Source organism: Zootoca vivipara, chromosome Z (assembly GCF_963506605.1).
Source record: "Zootoca vivipara chromosome Z, rZooViv1.1, whole genome shotgun sequence".
NCBI classification, from domain to species: domain Eukaryota; kingdom Metazoa; phylum Chordata; class Lepidosauria; order Squamata; family Lacertidae; genus Zootoca; species Zootoca vivipara.
The window spans coordinates 8,997,346-9,019,156 of record NC_083294.1 but is presented as its reverse complement, the minus strand read 5'-3'; the positions used below and the strand labels follow the sequence as shown (position 1 = coordinate 9,019,156).

The window sequence follows — 21,811 nt, the reverse complement described above, 5'->3', positions numbered from 1 at the left end:
GGTTTTCTGTATAAGGTGGTGTCTATACGCCCATCCTGTATTTTTATAGTAGTGTCCAAAAAATGTATTTCTTGCATAGGTTGGTTCATTGTTAGGTTGATGGTGGGGTGAAAGTCATTGAATGTCTGGTGGAAGGTTTCCAGGGTCTGTTGTCCATGTGTCCAGATAATAAAAATATCGTTGTTCTTAACAACATCCAACATACCATCTCAGGACTATTTAATGGCTCATCGTCTAACATTGTGTATGCTATCAAATGCCAACAGTGCCCTTCAGCTCTCTATATTGGACAAACAGGCCAAACCCTACGCCAAAGGATAAATGGACATAAGTCTGACATCAGGAACCAGAAGACAGAGAAACCAGTAGGAGAACACTTCAATCTCCCAGGACATTCCATACAAGATCTCAAAGCAGCTGTTTTATTACAGAAAAAATTCAGAAACAGACAAGAAAGAGAAATTGCTGAATTGGGACTCATTACCAAGCTTAAAACCACGGAGCCACCTGGGATGAATAGAGATATCGGATTCTTATCTCATTATGCATGATCTAGCTTTCTTTTGTGCCTCATTATGCATGATCTAGCTTTCTTTTGTGCCTTGCTTTTCCCCCTGCAGGACCAATTGCAGTCATCATCAGTCGTTGTGCTTCGACTCAGACCAACACGGCTACCTACCTGTAACTACTTCACAGGGTTGTTGAGGGGGTTAAATGAGGAAGGAGAGAACAATGCGGAGGAAAAGGTGTGATTTAATTAAATAAATACTCAGGGTAACATGGTTAGGATTGCGCTTTAAGGAAATTAAATGAAACAGCAGCAACTGAGGTCTGCTTTGCATTGACCAGTGCCATAGCAGTATGAGAAGGAGATGATGAGGTGTTGCACCAGCTCAGGGAGGTCAATTGCATGCCCTTCTTGCAGACATTGAAACCGAAACTAAACTCCACGAGAGAGTTGGGTTGCCATGGCAATGGGATTACTGCCTAATCGGGTCACCTTCTTATAGAGGGATTCTCTCCTAATTCAGTTACTGGACTTCAAAGGGTTGCTTCGTCTCTGCCCTTGGGTGTATTACAACAAGGTCTTTTAAGTGGTTATTTCAAGCTGCTGGTGTGCTCTGCCTCTGATTCTTACTTTGTGGAAATGGCACTCATATTGAGGCCAAGATGTGTAAGTTTGTGAGCTGTTTCTTCCTACTTTGCCACCCCCCCCCAATCCCCAATGAGAAAAAAGAACAAGTGAGAAGGTAGTGTTGGGAGAGGCATAATATATATACAGTGGTACCTCGGGTTACAAACCCTTCAGGTTACAAACTCCGCTAACCCAGAAATAGTACCTCAGGTTAAGAACTTTGCTTCAGGATGAGAACAGGAATCATGCTCCGGAAGCGCAGCGGCAGCAGGAGGCTCCATTAGCTAAAGTGGTGCTTCAGGTTAAGAACAGTTTCAGGTTAAGAACGGACCTCCGGACCGGAACGAATTAAGTTCTTAACCAGAGTTGCCACTGTACAGTAAGTTACAAACTTTCTTCGTTCCGGAGGTCCGTTCTTAACTAGAAGCGCACTTTTGCTAATGGGGCCTCTTGCTGCTGCTGCTGCTGCCGCTGCCGCTGCACTGCCGGCACACAATTTCCGTTCTCATCCTGGGGCAAAGTTCTCAACTCAAGGTAACTCTTCCAGGTTAGCAGAGTTTGTAACCTGAAGCGTTTGTAACTTGAGGTACTACTGTATTTGTATAAAGTTGTTTTAAACTCTTTTTAATACTGTGTTTTAATGTTATAGTGGGGTGAATTGCAGGTAATTAATTATTAATAGTAGTGGTGGTAATGGTGATGATAATAGCAAAATAATAATAATGATGATGATGGTGATGTAGCATTTTGGTGTGGGGTTAATCTAGGTGCAATCAGATCTGGTGTCATCACCTGACGGCTCCAGCAGGATCCACCAGTGCTTGTACCACACTGGAGGCTCTCCTACCTAGATGCACATTTTAAGTCACCACAATACTCTGCCATGACATGGCCTAGGGCCCTCCAGAGAAATTTTAAAATGGCAGCTCTTAAACTACCCTTCAAGTACTGTGGCTGCTTCCATTGCCATGCAGCAAGCCTGAGGCATACGGGACAGCACACTGCTCAAACCTGGGGTCAGCCCTGGGTGAAATAGTCTACAACCTTTTCAGGACAAGGATCCTGGGCAAACACATTTTTCGGGACCTACTTCTTAACATCTTCCTATATACATGCAAATGTAAGCCTGTCGTCACGTGCTGCAGTTTGTGTGGCCACCAACAGGGGACACTGCAGAATACAGCACAATGACAAACTTATTGGTGAGGTCTAAGTGGGGTGGGGGTGGGGGTGAGCAATGTGTCTATATGTTAAGTTGTGTATTTAGCTTATATTCATAGTAGAACTACAGGTGTGGCTCACTTTTGCTCAGGCTGTGGCTTAGTATGCTTTGAACTGAAACAGTTTTTAGAAATGTTTTTAGCAGTAACTGTTTTGAGATGCTTTTAACTATAATTGTTTTTTAAATTATTTAATCAATTTTTTAAAAATGCTTTGCTTTGTTTTTATATTATATCTCTCTGCCTCTCTGGGTTCCTTGGGGAAGAAGGGCAGGATATTTACCATATTTTTCCATGTATAAGACTAGGTTTCCCCCCTTTAAAATAATGTCAAAAATTAGGGGGCGTCTTATACGTGGATACATCTTCCCCCTCCCCATTTTCTTAAACCTGAGCCCCCCAAAATACATGGGGGCGTCTACATCTTATACATGGGGGCGTCTTATAGACCGAAAAATGTGGCGTTTTCAATAAATAAATAAATAAATAAATAATAAAACTAAGGAGAAGGAGAAAACTGACAGGTAGTGCCTCCTCCACTCCAGGCTGGATGTAAGAAAGACGGCAGGTAGGTGGTGGTGGCAGAGGGCAGATTGAGGCTGGTGGGGCAGTGCCCCATTTCCCCTAATGGACCAGCCTCCACTGACTGGTTGGTGCCTGGGTGGAAAACTGGTTCGGGAACCCAGTGTGTGTGTTTGCCAACTGGAGTTCTATATGGGATTTGGAGGTAATCAAGAAATAAACAGATGATCTTGGCCGTCACTTCCAGACTGGCCACCAAGTCCTGAGCTGGAATTGATAGCTCTGGCTGGATATCAGGTGTCTTGTTATGCTGAGCGAGGCTCATGGCTGGGGATGGGGACAATGGCTTGAGTGGAATTTCACAGAGACACATGGCTCGTAGCCTCTAGCTTGGAGCTATGCCAGGCATTCCTATTTTTGGCTTCTGAGTTTGCATATAAGCCTGCCGCTTTGCCTCTAAATTAGACAAACGGCTCCCTCTCTTTGTTGGACAAGTAGCATCATCAGAGTGTGAGGATGGGCATTTATGAAGAAAGAGGGTAGGTTATTACCTATTATTATTATTATTATTATTATTATTATTATTAGCCTCCTGGGCTTGCTGATTGTAAGGTCAGCAGTTCAAATCTGCTCAAAGGTGGTGAGCTCCCGTTGCTCTGTCCCAGCTCTGTCAACCTAGCAGTTCAAAAGCATACCAACGTGAGTAGATAAACAGGTACTGCTGTAGTGGGAAAGTAAATGGTGTTTTCATTCACTCTAGCACTCGTCACAGTTCTCCATGTGCTAGAAGTGGTTTGGTCAGGGCCGTCTTAAGTATATTTGGCGCCCTGGCGCTGTGGTGCGTCGGATCCCTCTGGCGCCCCCGCCCTGCCCCGTTTCCCAGCGCGGCGGACGAGCAGAGCTGCACGGGCAGAGCAGCGCGGCCGGGCCATCGGGCGCAGCACACAGCATGGCTGCCGGGGGTGCAGCTCCGTGGCGGGTGGGTGGGCGCAGCTCCGCAGCAGGTGGGTGGGTGCCCTGGTGCCCTGCGCCACCCAGCCTGGCCGTAGGGCTGGCCTTGGGTTTGGTCATGCTGGCCACATGACCCGGAAAGCTGTTTGCGGACAAAAGCTGGCTCCCTCGGCCTGAAAGCAGAGATGAGTGCCACGCCCCACAGTCAAATTCGACTGGACTCAACCGCCCAGGGGTCCTTTACCTTTTATTAATTTATTATTATTATTATTATTATTAATAATAATAATATTAATTGGGCGTGTTTCCCTTCCTGTTGGAGAGGAGACTCTAGCATGGAATGTGTGTTAGAAATTCAAAGAACTGGTTATGTGATTCCCTCAGAGCTGTGGGCCATTTTTATTCTTGATTCTCATTTATACCCCACCTTTCTTCCAAGGAGCTCAAGATGGTGTACACAGTTCTTCACCTCCTCATTTTATCCTCACAACAACCCTGTGAGGTAGTTTAGAGACTGAGAGGTGGTGACTTGGCCAAAGGTCACCTGGTGAGTGGGGATTTGAACCCTGGTCTCCCAGATCTTAGACCAGCTCTCTAACTGCTACACTGCCCTGGCTCTCCTAGTGGAGATGGAAGTAGCATGAATATCAGAGTGCATAGGGACCGAGGGAAGAAGCTGAGACAGATGTGTGCATGACTGGGTGCAGAAGCACTGGGGGCTGTGTTGGATCTGAAAGATGAGTAGAGAAGCAGCATTGTGGGAGTCTGAGCTGGACACGGATACCCAGTGTCCTGGATCTGGATCTAAGGGAACATCAAGACTGTCAATATATTTTGTGCGAGGATTCAAGTGCATACCAGGAAATTGAGGTTTGCACAACTGAAGTGCATTAAAGCACTTTGTAACAATAGCACAACAAGTCCACTTAAAATACAACAATCGACTTTTTGTGGTTTGTATAGAGAAATGCACCAAAAAGTGCAGAATGAATGTGTGACTAATGGGAAGATACATAAACAACCTGGAAGCAAATCAGAATGAATGCTCATCAACCTATGACTTCCTTACAAACAAATCAGAACAAATGCTCAATAAAGCCCAGATGCAATCTAACCTTTGCTTTTTTATTTTTGCATGCAAATCATGGTGAATGTTCAGTAAATATGCCATCCAGGGGAGTCCTTAGTTTTCAATTGTTCATTCATTAAATTTGTATCCTGCCTCCCTAAACCTGTGAGGGGTAAGCTGAGAGAGCAATGCACATGCTCTAAGGCAGGCGTGGCAAATCTTTGGCTCTCTTGATATTGCCACACTACAACTCCCATTAGCCCTAGCAATCATGGCCAATGGGCAGGGATTACGGGAATTGCCATTCAGTAACATCTGGAAGGCCCAAGTTCTCCACACCTGCCCCCAACTTTATGGCTACTGCTTTGCACCCTGAATAAAAAATGGTAGAAGCGCATTAGTGTGGCCATGCTCTCATCTCTGCAACATAGGTCAGGTCATGCTATATGTCAATCTCCCCAGTATTGTCTCCTCTGATTGGCAGTAGCTCTTGGGGAGTGTGGGACACCTTTTACAAGCCTGAGGGCCTAATTTCCTTGTGGGCAACCTTCCTAGAGCCTTAAACTGGTGGTGAGCAGGGCCAGATGCAGAAGTGGGTGGAGACAGCACAACCTAATCCCCCTCTGCTAAATCAGTCAGGACGAATGCTCCACAGGAGTGCTAACTTGAATAAAATATGGGGGAGGGGGGAAGGCAGGTAATGATCACAAGATGTGGTGCATGCACACCATTTGAATGTCCATTACCTTTGGTGGTGGAGTGGCCACCTCAAATAATTTATTGCCGTGGGGGGGGGGGGAAGGACCCTGGCCCCTAGGAGTTGGCTCCTATGATGCTCAATAAGCATATTGTCCAGATGTGCCCTGAATCAAGGACATAGTCTAGCTAGATGTTTCTAAAATAATCCTGCTTCCTATTTGGAGTCAGGATAGATCAAGCCATTAACCTTTTTAAAAAGCCTTCTTGGAATGACTCGATCTCTCACGTGGCATTCCCTTTGCGAGGGCTGATGCTCTTGAAGTCAACATCTCAAAACTTCTCTGGGAGAGAATGGCAGCTTGCACGTTTGCTTTTGGAAGCTGAGATGTTCCTGAGGGTAGAATAATAACAGGGAGGTCTTGGCTTGCTGCAGGGAACGGGTTGAACCGAAGAGGAAGCCCTTTAGCTGGAGAACCAAATGCACAGTGCCCAACCGAGGACGTCCCTTGGAACTTGTTTATGCTAGTAAGTATAACACGGCGTCCTTTCTAGCATCCCATTGGAAACATCCATCATTTTCTCTCTGGGATTGGATCCCCTGGGGGCAGGGGCAGAAATGGAACTCAGGTAAGTCATTTGGCCCCTTTCAGGCACTGAGGCAGAACACTAGTGTCATTCCCAAACATGGCAGCTAGGAGCTGACTTATGCAGTGTCAGACCATTGGCCCATCTTCGTCAATGTGCCAACACTTGTATCAGCTGTCCAGGATTTCAGACAGGGTTTTTCTCTCAGCCCTGGAGATGCTGAGGATTGAACCTGGAGCTGTCTGCTTGCCCTTCTGTGTTCCATGCTCTTTAGTAGAGGTAAGGAATGTCTATTTTGGGGAGCAAATCCTGTTCACTCTCTGCCACATCCCTTCCCACCTCCCTCTCTCCCTCCCATCTGCCCGCCACCCTCTTCCCCTCCATTACTTATTCATCATTAGTGTCATCAAATTAGAATGAAGAAGACCAGTCTCACCAATCTGGTGCCACAGGCTGACCACTTTTTATAAGTATATTTTATTAAGAAATTTATGTGGGGCAGGGGTGGGTCATGTTGTTTTGTAAGGAGAACACTTCTTGTCTTACAGAAGATATATGTGGCTTTATAAAAATAGTACAGTAGACAGGCAGCAAGCTTTGAAACCCACTTGTAAATTGCCTATACTTGTACTTACTGGAAGAGATGTTTTCATAGCATTGAAGTTTTCTTGAGATCTTGTGATCCATGCCTGCTAACTCTGTAAAGTGAAGAAGAGGTTGTGTTCCTCTGGAAACAGGTGGCGATGGGTGGAAAATAACAGAGAAGGCTTGACTCATCCATGCCCATCTGCAGATGCCAGTTAAAAGTCAGCGCTTGCAGTTGCAAAATGCCAGGATCTGGTCCTGCCTTAAATCCATGTATTGGACTCGAATGTAGGAAACTTTCATTATACTTATTTTGTTTCATTTATTTGTTTATTGCATTTATATCCCACCTCTCCCACACAAGGAGCTGAAAGTGGCATACATGGTCATTTAATCCCCACAACTTCCTTGTGATGGATTCACCTTTAATTGTGAACTGAAACAGATTTCTCTCCCTAGTGAGGACCCAGCTCTGGGAGCTGTTGGTGAAGGGTGGGTAATAAACTTAATAATGATAATGGTAATGAATATAAAATATAAAAGCAATACTTATAGCCTTCTGGGCCTGTAATATACATAACACCACTCCCTTTGCAGCTGATAAGATTCACATAGAATCATAGAATCATAGAGTTGGAAGAGACCCCAAGGGCCATCCAGTCCAACCCCCTGCCAAGCAGGAAACACCATCAAAGCATTCTTGACATATGACTGCCAAGCCTCTGCTTAAAGACCTCCAAAGAAGGAGACTCCACCACACTCCTTGGCAGCAAATTCCACTGCCGAACAGCTCTTACTGTCATCATTTTGTCAGAAAGTCTATTTAGGGGAGCTCTCAAAGGATTGTTTTTAATGCTGATTCCTTTCCTGTCAATCAAACTCTAGAGTGACTCACAATTTTGTGTATAGAGGAGGTGGTAGAGGATCATGACCCTCCGCATTAAAATTGTGAAGAGCTGATTAATAGATCCCTCCCCAACCCAGTTAAAAATTCATCCCCAACACCAGTTCTGTTAATGACTTCAGCACAGAGACCCCTTGGTTACCGGGGAAAGATTATGCTTTGGAGGCTGACAGGCTGTCAGTCAACGAGGGAAAAAATTCACACCGGTCTCTGGAAATAGAGTCATTTAATGAGGAAATCTATTGCTGCTTTACAGTTGGCAGAGCACTTTCAGCCGTGCATCTGTTTCCTCCAAAAGCTCTTTAGCGGTGGGAAGGCAAACGTTTTTAAAAAATTGCTAGACAGAAATAGGAGGGGTAATAAACCCAGCACAAATTTATCTCTAGTTCTGGAGTCAGGCTTCCAGTATACCCGAAAGACCATCTCCCCTACACAGAACTGTAACATCACTTATATATCATCAGGGGAAATTCCCCTCCTGGCACCACACCTTACAGAATGGCTTTAAATTGCTGCTTTAAAAGGACAAATTCATGGAGGGTAAGCCTATTGATTGCTCGTTCCCCAGAAGAGCCAACTGGAGCCGACCCAGCTTTGCTCGTCACCCCCTCTGATGGAAATGGCACTGATGAGTCAGATGTCATCCCTTCCTTCTGACCTTGGACTACCGACACTTAAGATTTCAATTCTTTGGTCTAATCTCCTTCTACCCTTCTTCTCTCATCTTATAGTTGGGGGGCTGAGCCCTAAGGGCAATGTCAGTGGTGTGGAGTGTTACAACCCCCTGGAACATGAGTGGAAGGTTCTGGGCTCTGTCTCAAGGCATCGGACTGGAGTTGGAGTAGCTCCCCTCAATGGCTCCATCTACGCAGTGGGAGGCCATGATGGCATGGTGTGCCTCAGCAGTGTTGAGAGGTAATTCTGCCATGTGATTGGGTTGTTTTAGGCTTTGGTGGGGCTGGTTATGGTGGGGCAAACTGGAAATGCGATGGGAAGGAGCTAACTGAAGAGGAAACTTCTGTTGACCAGGATTTGCAGTTTCTGTGGTGGATCTGCATATGGTTACCCCTTCCATTTGTGTAGAAGTAAGAAGGGCAAGATGGCTTTGGGGCCTGCTTGGCATTTTCCTTTTATGCCCATTCCCCCAAAACCCTATATTGTCCTATGCAGCATAGAGCCCTGCTGGATCAGGCCAAAGCCCCACTCTGTTCATCATGCTGTGACTGACTACTACTGTGTTTCTCCGAAAATAAGACACCGTCTTATATTTATTTTTCCTCAAAAAACACACACAATGGCTTATTTTCAGGGGATGTCTCCCCCCCTGCCGCAGCTGGCACTGCTGCTGCGCCTATCACTATGTCTTATTTTCGGGGTATGGCTTATATTCCTTGAATGCTTAAAAATCCTGCTACGGCTTATTTTATGGCTACGTCTTATTTTCGGAGAAACAGGGTAGATGCATGAATTGGGAAGCAGGGACACCTTGCTGCCTAGGGCAAAACAGAAAATGCCCCCACCTTCTCCTCTTTTGAACGTGGTGATGATGGTATAAAAAGGGGGCCAGAGAGAAGCAGGTGATGAGTGGAAGTGGGCAACCATACAGGAGGCAGTTGTGGCAAGTGGCATGCTTCTCAGAGGCCAGGTCTGCAACCTGAGGTGATTGCCTTGCCTTGCCTCATGAGCAGACCATACCCTGATGGGAAGTCTGCAAAGTAGGATCTGAGGGCAACAGTGCTCTCCTTCCTTGCAATTTCTACCCTCCATGTTCAGACATGTGTAGAAGCAACTTCCGGTGCTGGCGCTGCCCGATTTCCAGTGCCCAGACATAGGCAGAGCGGCACCGGAAGAAATCCGGGGGAATTACGGGATATTTCGCCATTCGGGATGACAGTGGGAAATGGCTTTAAAAACAGGGGTTTCCCGGAAAAAACGGGAGACTTGGCAGCTATGCTTGCATCCTAGAACAATAGGCAGGTAGGATCCTAGAGGGCAGCACCCTGATTGGTCTGCAGGAGCCGCCCAATCAGGCTCCAGGAGGAAGTGAATCAGCAACCGGATTGGCCTGCAGGAGCAGTCCAATCAGGCTCCAGGAGGAAGTGAATCAGCAACCAGATTCTAGCAATGCACCATTATTGTTATTTTGATATGATGTGGTGCAGTGCCGTCTTAAGCGCTCCCGGCGCCGTGGTGTGCTGGATCCTCCGGCGCCCGCCGGATCCCTTCGGCGCCCTCCCGGCCCGTTCCGGCACCCTCCCACCCGGTTCCCCAGCGCGGTGGGCGGGTGGGCGCCGCGCGCAGCGCGGGTGCAACAGGCGCTGCTGCACGGCAGGCGGGCGGGCAGGCGCAGCTGCACGGCGGACCGGTCGGCCAGCGGGTGGGTGCAGCTCGCGGCGCCCTCCTCGCGGGCCGGCGCCATGGTGCCCTGCGCCACCCAGCCTGCACGTAGGGCTGGGCCTGATGTGGTGGTTGTTAATTATTTCTAACTTCACCATAAAGCCCCAGATCAGGTTAAAAGGTAAAGGGACCCCTGACCATTAGGTCCAGTCGTGACCGACTCTGGGGTTGTGGCACTCATCTCACATTATTGGCTGAGGGAGCCGGCGTATAGCTTCCAGGTCATGTGGCCAGCATGACAAAGCTGCTTCTGGCGAACCAGAGCAGCACACGGAAATGCCGTTTACCTTCCTGCTGTAGCGGTACCTATTTATCTACTTGCACTTTGACGTGCTTTCAAACTGCTAGGTTGGCAGGAGCAGGGACCGAGCAACAGGAGCTCACCCCGTCGTGGGGATTTGAACCACTGACCTTCTGATCGGCAAGCCCTAGGCTCTGTGGTTTAACCCACATCGCCACCCGCGTCCCTTCCAGATCAGGTTACAAAAGTATAAAAATTCTGTGTAATCAGAAGAATAGGGTGGGTACACACACACACACACACACACTCAGTGTCAAAGAAGCCTTTGTCATCTTCAACATATGACAAAAGCTATACAACAAAGATGCCAGATGCAGCTTTGTGTGGAAGGAATCCCACAGATTTGGGGCTTCTACAGGACATTTCCAAACTCAAATTTTGCTTCTGTGGACCCTTGTTAACGCTCAGTAGCCTCTGACATATTATATGCAACTCATATAACTGTGCTTCCCAATTAACAACATGAATGTTGGACCATCTCCAGTATTTGGCATAACCAAGTCTAGTAGCAACAGTCATCTATAATATTAACTCTCTTAAATACAGTATACAGGTACTTTCTTTGCATAAGTCAATACCAATAAATTATATTCTGTTTGCATCCATCTTATTCTTTCCATTACATCCTTTGTGCCCTTTGACACCCTCTATCCAGTGAATTAAACACTGGTTCAATTGTCTCTAAGCATTCTCACAATTGTATATTTGTCTCTAGATATGATCCACTACTCAACAGGTGGTGCAAGATGGCACCTATGAATCGTTGCCGAAGGGGCCTAGGCTTGGCAGTACTGGATGGCTACTTGTATGCTGTTGGAGGATCTGATGGCTACTCTACATTACATTCAGGTAATAAGAAGCTCTTGTTGTAGACATGATCTGAGTCTGAAGAGGAGATGCACCCCACCCCCAAATCGCCCTCCAACTGTTAGGAAATATTGCAGCTTGGATGAATTACATTGCAATGATCACTTACAGTTTCTGGAGCTCAAAGGCTTTATTCATGCAAAAACAAGTTCATCTGGGCAAGAACTATTTACAGAATGAGTAGAGGTAAAAGAGAGAAATAGACATATTGTCTCAACATGTTGGGAGAGAGGAAAAAACAACTGGCTCAGCTTTTAGGGGCAGAATTAACTTAGACAGAGATACTGCAACCAAGTGCTGGCTAGATTGATAGACAAACAGTGTCCTCATGTGGTTTAAATTAACACATGCATTAACATGAAGCTCAGTGAGAAGGAATTGTATTTGTTTTTCTCCACATGTACACATTTTTGTGTGTGCAATTTTGCCTAATATACACATTCTTGCAAAGTGGTTTCTCCAAACATGTTATGTTCATAAAAAATATGCATCCTTTTAAAGCATACTTTGTACCACCATAAGCATTTTGGTACACACTGCTTGGCTCAAGAATTCCCATTCCTGAATGCACCCTGTGTCTCAATTTTATTGCCTACCCCAGTGGAGCGCTACAATCCCCTGGAAGACAGGTGGACTCCCTGCCCTCCCCTGCAGACCTGTCGAGAGAACCTGGGTTGCGTTACCTTTCAAGGCAAGATCTATGTGGTTGGTGGGAGAGATGACCTCACCGAGCTGTGCAGTGTTGAGAGATTTGATCCTCTTGCCAATGAGTGGTCTGCTGTCATGCCCATGAAGTCAAGAAGGAGCAAGGTATCAGTGCCGTGGGAACTCATCACAGTAACGTCTAAACTTCTTTCAATGCCTTCTGAACTTGTAGGAGAAACTCTCCAGCAGACCATAGCGATCTACTGGGTGCATAAGGGATGGAGCAGTTTACTCCCAAATGAGTGTGTTTAGGATAGTGGCCTAAACCTTCAGTCGATTTAGGCTGCCACTCCAGTGTTCACCTACCTGCAAGCAAGTCTCACTGAACTCAATAGATATGTATAGGATTTGTATTTATATTGTAGATAGGTATAGGATCAGACTGTTGCTTGAAACAATACTTGCAGCTCTGCTTTATTTATTTTTTATCTGGCCTATTGGTTTCATGACTAGATCAAAACATGACAGAATGTTGTTGTTGTTTAGTCGTGTCCGACTCTTCGTGACTCCATGGACCAGAGCACGCCAGGCACTCCTGTCTTGCACTGCCTCCCGCAGTTTGGTCAGACTCATGTTCGTAGCTTCGAGAACAATGTCCAACCATCTCGTCCTCTGTCGCCCCCTTCTCCTAGTGCCCTCCATCTTTCCCAACATCAGGGTCTTTTCCAAGGATTCTTCTCTTCTCATGAGGTGGCCAAAGTATTGGAGCCTCAGCTTCACAATCTGTCCTTCCAGTGAGCACTCAGGGCTGATTTCCTGAAGAATGGATAGGTTTGATCTTCTTGCAGTCCATGGGACTCTCAGACAGAATGTTAGGAAGATGGAAACATTCCTCAGAGCCAGATCCTTGGTCCATTTGGCTCAATATTGTCTACAATGACTGGCAGTGGCCCTTCAGGATTTCAGACAGAGGTCCTTCTCAGCCCTACATGGAGATGCTGGTGATTGAACCAAGGATCCTCTGTTGCTCTACCACTGAGCTATGGCCCTTCCCCTTAAAATGACAGGAATCTGCCTTATACCAAGTGAGGCCACTGGTCCATCTAAATAGGCATTGTCTACCCCAGGCAGTTTCGTCTGGCGCCTTCGTTATGCACCTTTAGGCACAAGGCAAAAAGGTTCTTTTTTAACCATGCCTTTGGCTGATTGATACCCTTTTAAAATGTGTTGGGAGGGGGTTATTGGGTTGCTTTTATTTTGATTACGTGTTTTGTGTTTTTATACAGTATTGTGATTTTATCTTGTGAGCCACCTGTGGGAATAATAATAACAATAATAATAATAATACACTGACTGTCTACACAACAGCTCACTAGAGTTCTAGGCAGGAGTCTTTCTTCAACCCTGTCTGGAGATGCCACATGTTGAACCTAGAGGAGGGTGAAAGGTTGTTTTCTGCTGCTCCAGAGAAGCGGACATGGAGCAATGGATTCAAACTACAAGAAAGAAGATTCCACCTAAACATTAGGAAGAACTTCCTGACAGTAAGAGCTGTTCGGCAGTGGAATTTGCTGCCAAGGAGTGTGGTGGAGTCTCCTTCTTTGGAGGTCTTTAAGCAGAGGCTTGACAGGCATATGTCAAGAATGCTTTGATGGTGTTTCCTGCTTGGCAGGGGGTTGGACTGGATGGCCCTTGTGGTCTCTTCCAACTCTATGATTCTATGCACACAAAGCAGTTGTTCCACCTCTGAGCTGCAGGCCTACCACAGTCATTGCATGGAAATTTATGTGTGTGGTGGCAAAACTGAGAATTCTCTATTTACTTTTAACAACAAAGGTGAGCCTGGTTGCTGCCAATGGTTACCTCTTAGCCATCGGGGGTTATGACGGCACTGTCCACGTAACCACTGTGGAAGCGTTTGACGTGGAGCTAAATGGATGGAGGTAAGCTACCACCCCCTTTCAGTGAGGCTGCTCTTATTGGAGTTTCCTGGCTCAGCAACACAACTCCTGAGACCTTTCATGGTGCCACCTTGAGGATGGGGGAGAGGGAGGAGCCTCCCAAGTTCTTAGTCAGGGCGGTCCAACCTCTCAGTCCAAGTGGGTTGCAAGTGTACTTCGACACAGAGCCTGGGGGCCACACACAGAATTACATTTCTGTATTGTAAATATGCAGTGTAGTTAATATTATTTAATATACACAATATATTTAATTGAACACACACACATGTACACACTTAATAGAGTTTATATATTTATTTATGCACAAACAGATGTAAGCACTTTCGTTAACAACACAGATATCGAGTCCCTGTCAGGATAAAAAGGCACGGTATAGTATTAGTATTAGTAATTTATTTTCTAAGGCTTCTAGTCAAAAGGATTTGAGCCTCTTGTGGAGCCAGTACAGTGGTACCTCGGTTTATGAACACAATTGGTTCCGGAAGTCTGTTCATAAACTGAAGCGTTCATATACTGAAGCGAACTTTCCCATTGAAAGTAATGGAAAGTGGATTAATCCGTTCCAGATGGGTCTGCGGTGTTCATAAACTGAAAATTTGTAAACCGAGGTGTTCATAAACCGAGGTTCCACTGTAAATAAATGCAGCCCATGAAGGAGGAGGAGGTGGTGGCAGCGGTGTATGGGGGGGGTACTCTCCCATCCTCCTCCTCATCTCACACTGGAAGACTGTATCTGTTCCAGATTCCACAGTCTGGAGGGAGGGGTACCTTTGGCTGCTGCTGCGGGCCTGTTGTTTGCCTTTTATGCACAATTCCCTTTAGTTGCTGCTAGTTTATTACAAGTACTTGGCTTTAGCTGTAATTTCTCTCAGTCTTGTGAGGCATCCTCAAATTTCCCAAAGGGCAGGAACGTGCAATACAAACAGAACGAATAACGAAACAGGGTCGTCTTATGACACACATATTAAGGCAGAAGCTTCCATCAACTCCTCAGTATTATTAATATAGTAACTTGCACCGTTGATTGTCTGCTTGCATGGAGAGGGGGGTAACAAGTTTTTGGAAGTAAGGAAGCCACTCTTCCCCCATTCCCATGACTTCCTCGATCAATGCTGTGCCTTCAGAAGCAGGATTGGAGAAACTTGCAGAGCCCACCTTGCATCAGGAAGGCCCCCAGAGCCGCAGCCTGCCATTGGGAGGTGGGAGCCACCTGGTGGGAAAGGCTGAACAGGGGCATATTCCCCCACCCAGTGGCAGAGAGCAGGCAGGGGCGTGGCTGGTGTGTGTCCTGGGGGGGCGTGACACGCCACCCGCTAGGGTGTGGCATGCATCCCGGGGGTGTGGTGCGCCACCTGTGGGGGCGTGGTGCCCAGCACGGTGTGTGTGTGTGTGTGTGTGTGTGTGTGTGTGAGGCAGCCGCAATGGCACCCCACTGGGATTGTGCCGCCAGTGGCGGTGCGCTCCCCTCACACCCCTGTTCCACTACCAGTGCCACCACCCCTATGGCACATGACCTTGGAGGGCCTGGCTCACCTCAAGTTTTTTTGCCTGGCTGAAACGTATCCTTGAACCCTTGCTCACCTAGAATGAGGATAGCAAGGAACCTGTGAGTAAGTGTAGAAACTGGCTTGCTACACAAAGGTGGCACTTACATTAGTTGCTCCGCCACTTTTGCCTGTGGCCTTAGCTATGTGGTCCCTGGCATGTCACGAAGACTGGAATATGGCCCTCAGGTAGAAAAATGTTCCCCACCCCTTGCCTTTGCATCAACAGTCTTTGCTCCATTAACAGTCTCTCTCCTCTCTTGCAGACGTTTTGGAAACACACAAACCTGTCATCCAGGTGGAGGTGTCACTGTGATCAAAATGGCTCCTGATTATCTGGAACTTTCTGAGTCGCTTTGGAGCAGATAAAAACACACACAACAGCAGCAAGTTCTGGACTTCCTTGTTTGGTGTTCAATATACAATTGACACATGATGCATTACTAAACTACATGCTTGACCTCTTCCTGCTCTTTCCCCCTCTTTTGATTGCGTCACCTGTGTCGAATTTTAGATTGTAAGCTTCTTGGGGCAGGGACCCCTTGCAAAATGCCCATGCCCATTGGTGCCACTATATCAATAATAAGCAGGTGACAATGACACGATGCTGATGCTTTAAGAGTTAGTTCTGTGTATCCCAGAATATATTTAGTTTGTCCTTTGCCTGAAAGTAACTGAAGCTTTGCAGGGGGTGGACTAGATGTCTTGGTAGTACCTTCAAACTCTACAATCTTATGCTTCAACTGTTTAATTTGGAGAGGTTTTTACATAGTTTACTGGAGGAGGAAGACTCATCTTTTTCCGTCTGGCAATTCTTTATTTAATGCCTCCCCTCTGCCCTAAACCACAAAATGAAGAAACACATTCACTTCCAGGCCCACTGAATATGCCTCCTGAGTTTATCTTCAGAAAGGCATGGGAGACAGACTTAATATAAGGCACTAGTCACTAACATGGTGCTCATGGGCACCTACAGAAGTCTTCTAAGGTGTCCACAGGATCCCCTCTTCTGCCCATCTTCCAGCTGCAATTAGTTCCCTAACAGGGATATAGGAAGCTACCTTATATTGAGTCCAGCTATCCCAGTACTGTCTACACTGGCTGTCAGCAGCTATCCAGAATTTTTAAGGAAGAAGGACTAATTTATTGGCCAAGTACCAAACATACTTGGAATTTTGCTTCGACTACATTGCAGTGTAAACGTACCTTATACAAACACTGTTCCACTCACAATACAATAGCACAGCAAACGAACCCCACCCATAACTGGCCTCCCCTTCTGCTACACAACTATGAATTTAACAATTTGATGGCACAAGGGAAAAACCTTTTTTCCTGTGCCTAGTCGTTTTTGTGTATAGAGCCCTGTAGCGACGTCCAGATGGAAGTAAGTCAAACACATGATGACCCGGATGCAAAGGATCTGCGTCAATTCCCTCTGCTCTCTTCCTAGTTCGGACAGCATAACGTGTCTCTATTGAAGGCAAACTAACACCAATTACCCTTTCTGCAATTCTTACTGCTCGTTTCAGCCAAGAGTGTACCTAGATATGCTGGGAACTGAACCTGGCATCTTTTCTGCTGTGTCACTGTGCTCCTGTCCTTCTCTAACACATGATGTAAGATTCCAGCCCTCATGGTTCTGAACAAAGGGTTGAATTAAGTAGGAAAATGGGAAAGCTGTCTTACAGTGAGTCAGATGACATGCTTCAGTATTGACTACACTGACTTGCATCAACTCTGCAGGGGTTTTAAGGCAGGGCATATTCCTTGCCCTACCTGGAGATGTTGGGGATTGACCACAAGACCTTCTGCATGCAAAGCAGGTGCCCTCCTGCTGAGCTAGAGCCCTCCCCCTTAGCCCATAGAATAAGTGGCCCATGGGCTTGTGTGGTGCCCAGAGATTCCAAAAAGTCAGCAAATTTTAATGTAAATACAAGCTAGATTAGGGGAGGCAGGTATTTCTTATAACTTTGCTGTGCCACAAGAGAGAAATTGCCCAGAAGCAAATTTATGAGTGCTGTTGGAAGCTAGGCGCTAATGAACAGGCGTTATTGCTAGTCCCCAAATGGCGAGGCTCTGCTGTTTGGCTAAACATAATAAACACATTTTCATTAAAGGGCGGAATTAGAAGCTGGTCTCATGCTCACCACTCACCACTCACTAGAGGGCACGGCTGCATTAGTAGATTCACCCAAGTTCGCCGTTGTGGTTACACTCTGAATTCCTATTGCCTTTTAAGCGGAAAGGTGGGTTCTATTCTCTTTTGCTTTGTTTTTAGGGAGGGGGTTTTGATCGAAGGGATATTTCAAAATGTGGGTGTGGAGTTGCTAGTCTTTATCCCAATCATCAAAACCACCCCCTGTCTATTATTCTGTTTAATGCAAAGCAGAGCAGATTGCAATCTCTGCTGCTGTGACCTTAGGCCCCAAGGCTTAGGGAGACCAGTATACGTTCTCTTCAAGAACGTTAAAACTGTTGTTTTTATTTTCTTTTAAGTGTGGTGCATGTAAAGCGAATCTTCCCATCCTGCTATGCTGTTTCCCCTTGAGTGTCTTTCGATGTCCTGAAAGTTTAAACATTGCTAGTATCTATATTTATAGCCAGTGGGGGCTGGTGGCCATTGGGCAGATGGAAAAGAAGGCAGGAATCCCCACAGCAGGCGGCAGCAGAGCCAATGATGGGCAGAGCCAACGAATTCTTCTTTTGTCCCCATCCTCCTCCTCCTCTCTACTGTGTTCTACAAGGGGCAACTCTGAAACTAAGGAGGAGGAAGCAGGCAGGCAGGGCCACCCCCTGGACAGGATGTAAGTAAGAAGGGAGACAGGTGGGGAGTTCCTGAGGACTGGCTGAGGTTGGCAGGGCAGTGCCCCTATTTGCTCCCATACATCAGCCTCCACTGCATGTATCTAAATCAAGGGTCCCAATGAAGTTCACTCATATCCCCTTTGAGGCAACCACCAGTGTGGTGTAGTGGTTGCAGTGTAGACCCCCCAAAGTGTCCCTATTTTCTAGGGACGGTCCCAGGTTTACAGAAGGCGTCTCAGTTTCTGATTTGATCCCAGAACGTGCTGCATTTCCTTAGGAAGTTCCTATTTTCATCAGAGAAATGTTGGAGACCTAGGTTCAAATCCCTACTGAGCCCACTGGGTGACCTTGGGCCAGTCGCTCACTCTCAGCCCAACCCCACAGGGTTGATGTGAGGATAAAATGGGGGGGGCAGGAGGAGAACAATGTATGCCACCTTGAGCTCTTTGGAGGAAATGTGGAATGTAAATGCAATAATAATTAAACAAATGAATAATTACAATAATATGTTGTTTGTTTGTTTTTAAGATTCCCTTGCTGGTTTTTGCCTTTTTAAAGAATTTTTTTTAAGCTGTTGTGCTTATGTCAATTTTTAGATTTTCTTTTTTGTTGCTGTTTATAATGGTTTGGGCTGTTTAAATTCTAGTTTGCTTTTGTACTTTGAATGGATTTTGAAAATGCTCCCCCTCAAAGCAAGGCTGTATAGGCTGTGTATAAATGTAGCAGAAAAATAAGTAAACCCAAGTTCAAAAATAAACTATAAACTATGTTTAAAACATAACAGAAGGAGGATTCCTGGTTAATATAATGTTCTGATTCATGGGATATTTCTAACCCACCCTTCATTCTAAGTTTTAACAAAGCTGCTTAAATAAGCAGCTTAAATAAGTCTAGAAAGAAAGGAAATCCTGATTGCATTTCACTGAGAAAACTGGACAAAGTCTGTGTAATTTGAGGAGAAAAGAGCAGAGAGGTTCCTTCCTTCTTTCTTTCTTCAGACCTTATACCTATCAGGGAGTCAATTCAACCAGAGGGAACACTTCAGAACTACACAGCTAATCAGGGCATGCCTGACCTCAGTAAACCTCATGCCACTCTGCCTGGTTGCCAAGCAACACCTCTACTCACATCTTGACTTACTGCTAGTAAAATTAACCCTTAAACTACAAACTGAATGATTCCTGCTGCTGCACTTCCAACAATATGGCCTCAGGGTGGGTACATTACAATAAAATGATTTTTTAAAAATCACTATGATAAAAAACCAATTGACAACAAATTACAAGAGCTTTTGGTAATTTAAAAAGTTAGCGTATACCCTTAAGACAGTGTTTCTCAACCTTTTTTGGGCCACGGCACACTTGTTCTATGAAAAAAAATCCCGCGGCACACCAACTCTGTGCCGCCCTATATTTAGTTTAGTTTGGAGGGGAGACGTAATCATTACACACACGGGTGCAAAAAGTGCATGGTGTAAAAGTTGGAGTTTAATGGCAAAAGACTGTTGAGGGGTTCCTTTGTGGGTCTGTTCTGCATTATGTCCTTGGCGGAGCCACTCGCTGCCTTCTCCCCGTGTGCGCAGCCCCGGCGGCGGAGTTTCTGCAGCGGAAGGGAACAAACGACGGACCGACCTCCGATCGGTCCCTGTCTGTGTGGGCTGGGGCTTCTTGGTGAGGCTCCCTTTTGAGGCTCCCACATGCGGCTCCGGAGCCGCGGGTTGCCGACCCCTGGGCTAGCAAGAAGAGCACCTCACCTTCTGCAGGACTCCTTGCCGAAGAGGCCGCTCACTCCCGCGCCGACCAAAAAACTCCCGGGCGCCGCCAGCAAGAGGAGCGAGAGCGAGACAAACAGCCGCGGTGGTGGCTGTTGAGAGCTGCGCTCGCCCCGCCCCCGTCGTGACCCGGCCGGCTTCCTTTCCGGCGGGTCAGCGCCCCTAATGGTGGCCGGCAGTCACGTGACAGGGCAGCAAATCACCCTTCTCGTTGCCAGCGTCTCCCGGCACACCAACCAGCGTCCCGCGGCACAGTACTGTGCCGCGGAACAGCGGTTGAGAAACGCTGCCTTAAGATACACATTGAGTTTATTTCTCTCCCAGCCCCTAAACAGTGGGTGGGAGAGAAAAACAACAAATCAAATTACATCTCAGTCCTACTGCTACCATCCCTCAATTGACCCCAGCTGTTGAGGAAGGGGATTCAAATATTGGTGGGGGAGGAAAAGGAAGGAATACCTGAAGGAGCATCTCCACCCCCACTGTTCTGCCCGGACACTGAGGTCCAGCGCCGAGGGCCTTCTGGCGGTTCCCTCACTGCGAGAAGCAAAGCTACAGGGAACCAGGCAGGGGGACTTCTCGGTAGTGGCACCCGCCCTGTGGAACACCCTCCCATCAGATGTCAAAGAGATAAACAACTCCCTGACATTTAGAAAATACCTAAAGGCAGCCCTGTTTAGGGAAGTTTTTAATGTGTGACATTTTAATGTACTTTAATCATAGTCGGAAGCTGCCCAGAGTGGCTGGGGAAACACAGCCGGATGGGTGGGGTACAAATAAATTATTATTATTATTATTATTATTATTATTATTATTATTATTATTATTTTATTACCTTCCCTGTGCCAAAGAGTGCTTCTGTACTGTTGCTATTTTGAGGTGGAATTCAATCACATACTGGCAAATTTAGGCAGCACAATTAAAGTTGGTTTGTTTCTCCTGTGCAACAAACCCACTCCTACCCACCCGGAAATGCAGACTTGACAGGAAAATGCACTAGAAAGTAGCAGCTAACAATTGCTTGACCCAGCACTGGCCCCATCTGCACTGTGCATTTAAAGCAATATCAAATCACTTGAAAGAGCTATGGCTTCCTCCAATGAATCCTGGGAACCGTAGTTTGTTAAGGGTGCAGAGACTTGGTAGGAAAATCCTATTTTCCTCAGGGAGCTACAATTCGCAGAGTTTCCTGGGAAGAGTGACTCTAGAATTGTAGCTCTGTGAGGAGAATGGGGTCTCCTAACAACTCTCAGCACCCTTAACAAACTACAGTTCCCAGGATTCTTTGGGGGAACCCATGGCTCTTTCAAGTGGTATGATATTGCTTTAAATGTACAGGTGGGGCCTGTCATCTAAGCTCCCTACCAACAAATCAGAACAGGTATTTGATAAACAGGTTACCTGGAAGTGGCCACCTATTTGGTGCTTGTATTCCATGCAGTGTGCCCTTTATGTGATAACTGCATTTGCACAAAATATCAGCGAGTCAGTTTCTCTCAGTTTTTCCTTCCAGTCTTAAGTTTAGTTCTCTACATTTCCAAATCCCTTTGTGATTTTTTTTAAATAAAAAAAAGCCTTCTTGAGAATTCACCAGCATTTTAGTGCAAAATTTCTCCTAAGAGGACCCACTTTTGCATGCATTTTTGTCCCAGTACACAGATCTTTGGCAAAGCAATTTCCCCAAACCTAATACATTTTTGTATGTTAGTTTCATTTTAGCTGGAGAACTGCATTGCAAAAGGTGGAGAAAGGCAGATTTTGAAGGATGGATGTTTCTCAGTTTGTTTATTGTTTTGGAAGGTATAGATTAAGAAAGTTCGCCTTAACATGTGAACCGAATCCAAATT

At 46.2% G+C, this 21,811-nt stretch overlaps 1 protein-coding gene across 1 annotated transcript; it reads left to right on the top strand.

The window, feature by feature from the left end:
- Positions 1 to 3,349: 3,349 nt before the first annotated feature.
- Positions 3,350 to 18,497, top strand: LOC118084106 (kelch-like protein 20). Its single transcript, XM_060270559.1, has 7 exons — positions 3,350 to 3,416; positions 6,030 to 6,121; positions 8,402 to 8,585; positions 11,084 to 11,217; positions 11,837 to 12,045; positions 13,717 to 13,823; positions 15,652 to 18,497. Exons 1-7 carry the CDS (start codon positions 3,394 to 3,396, stop codon positions 15,752 to 15,754), a joined length of 852 nt encoding a protein of 283 aa, XP_060126542.1. The 5' UTR covers positions 3,350 to 3,393; the 3' UTR covers positions 15,755 to 18,497.
- Positions 18,498 to 21,811: the final 3,314 nt, after the last annotated feature.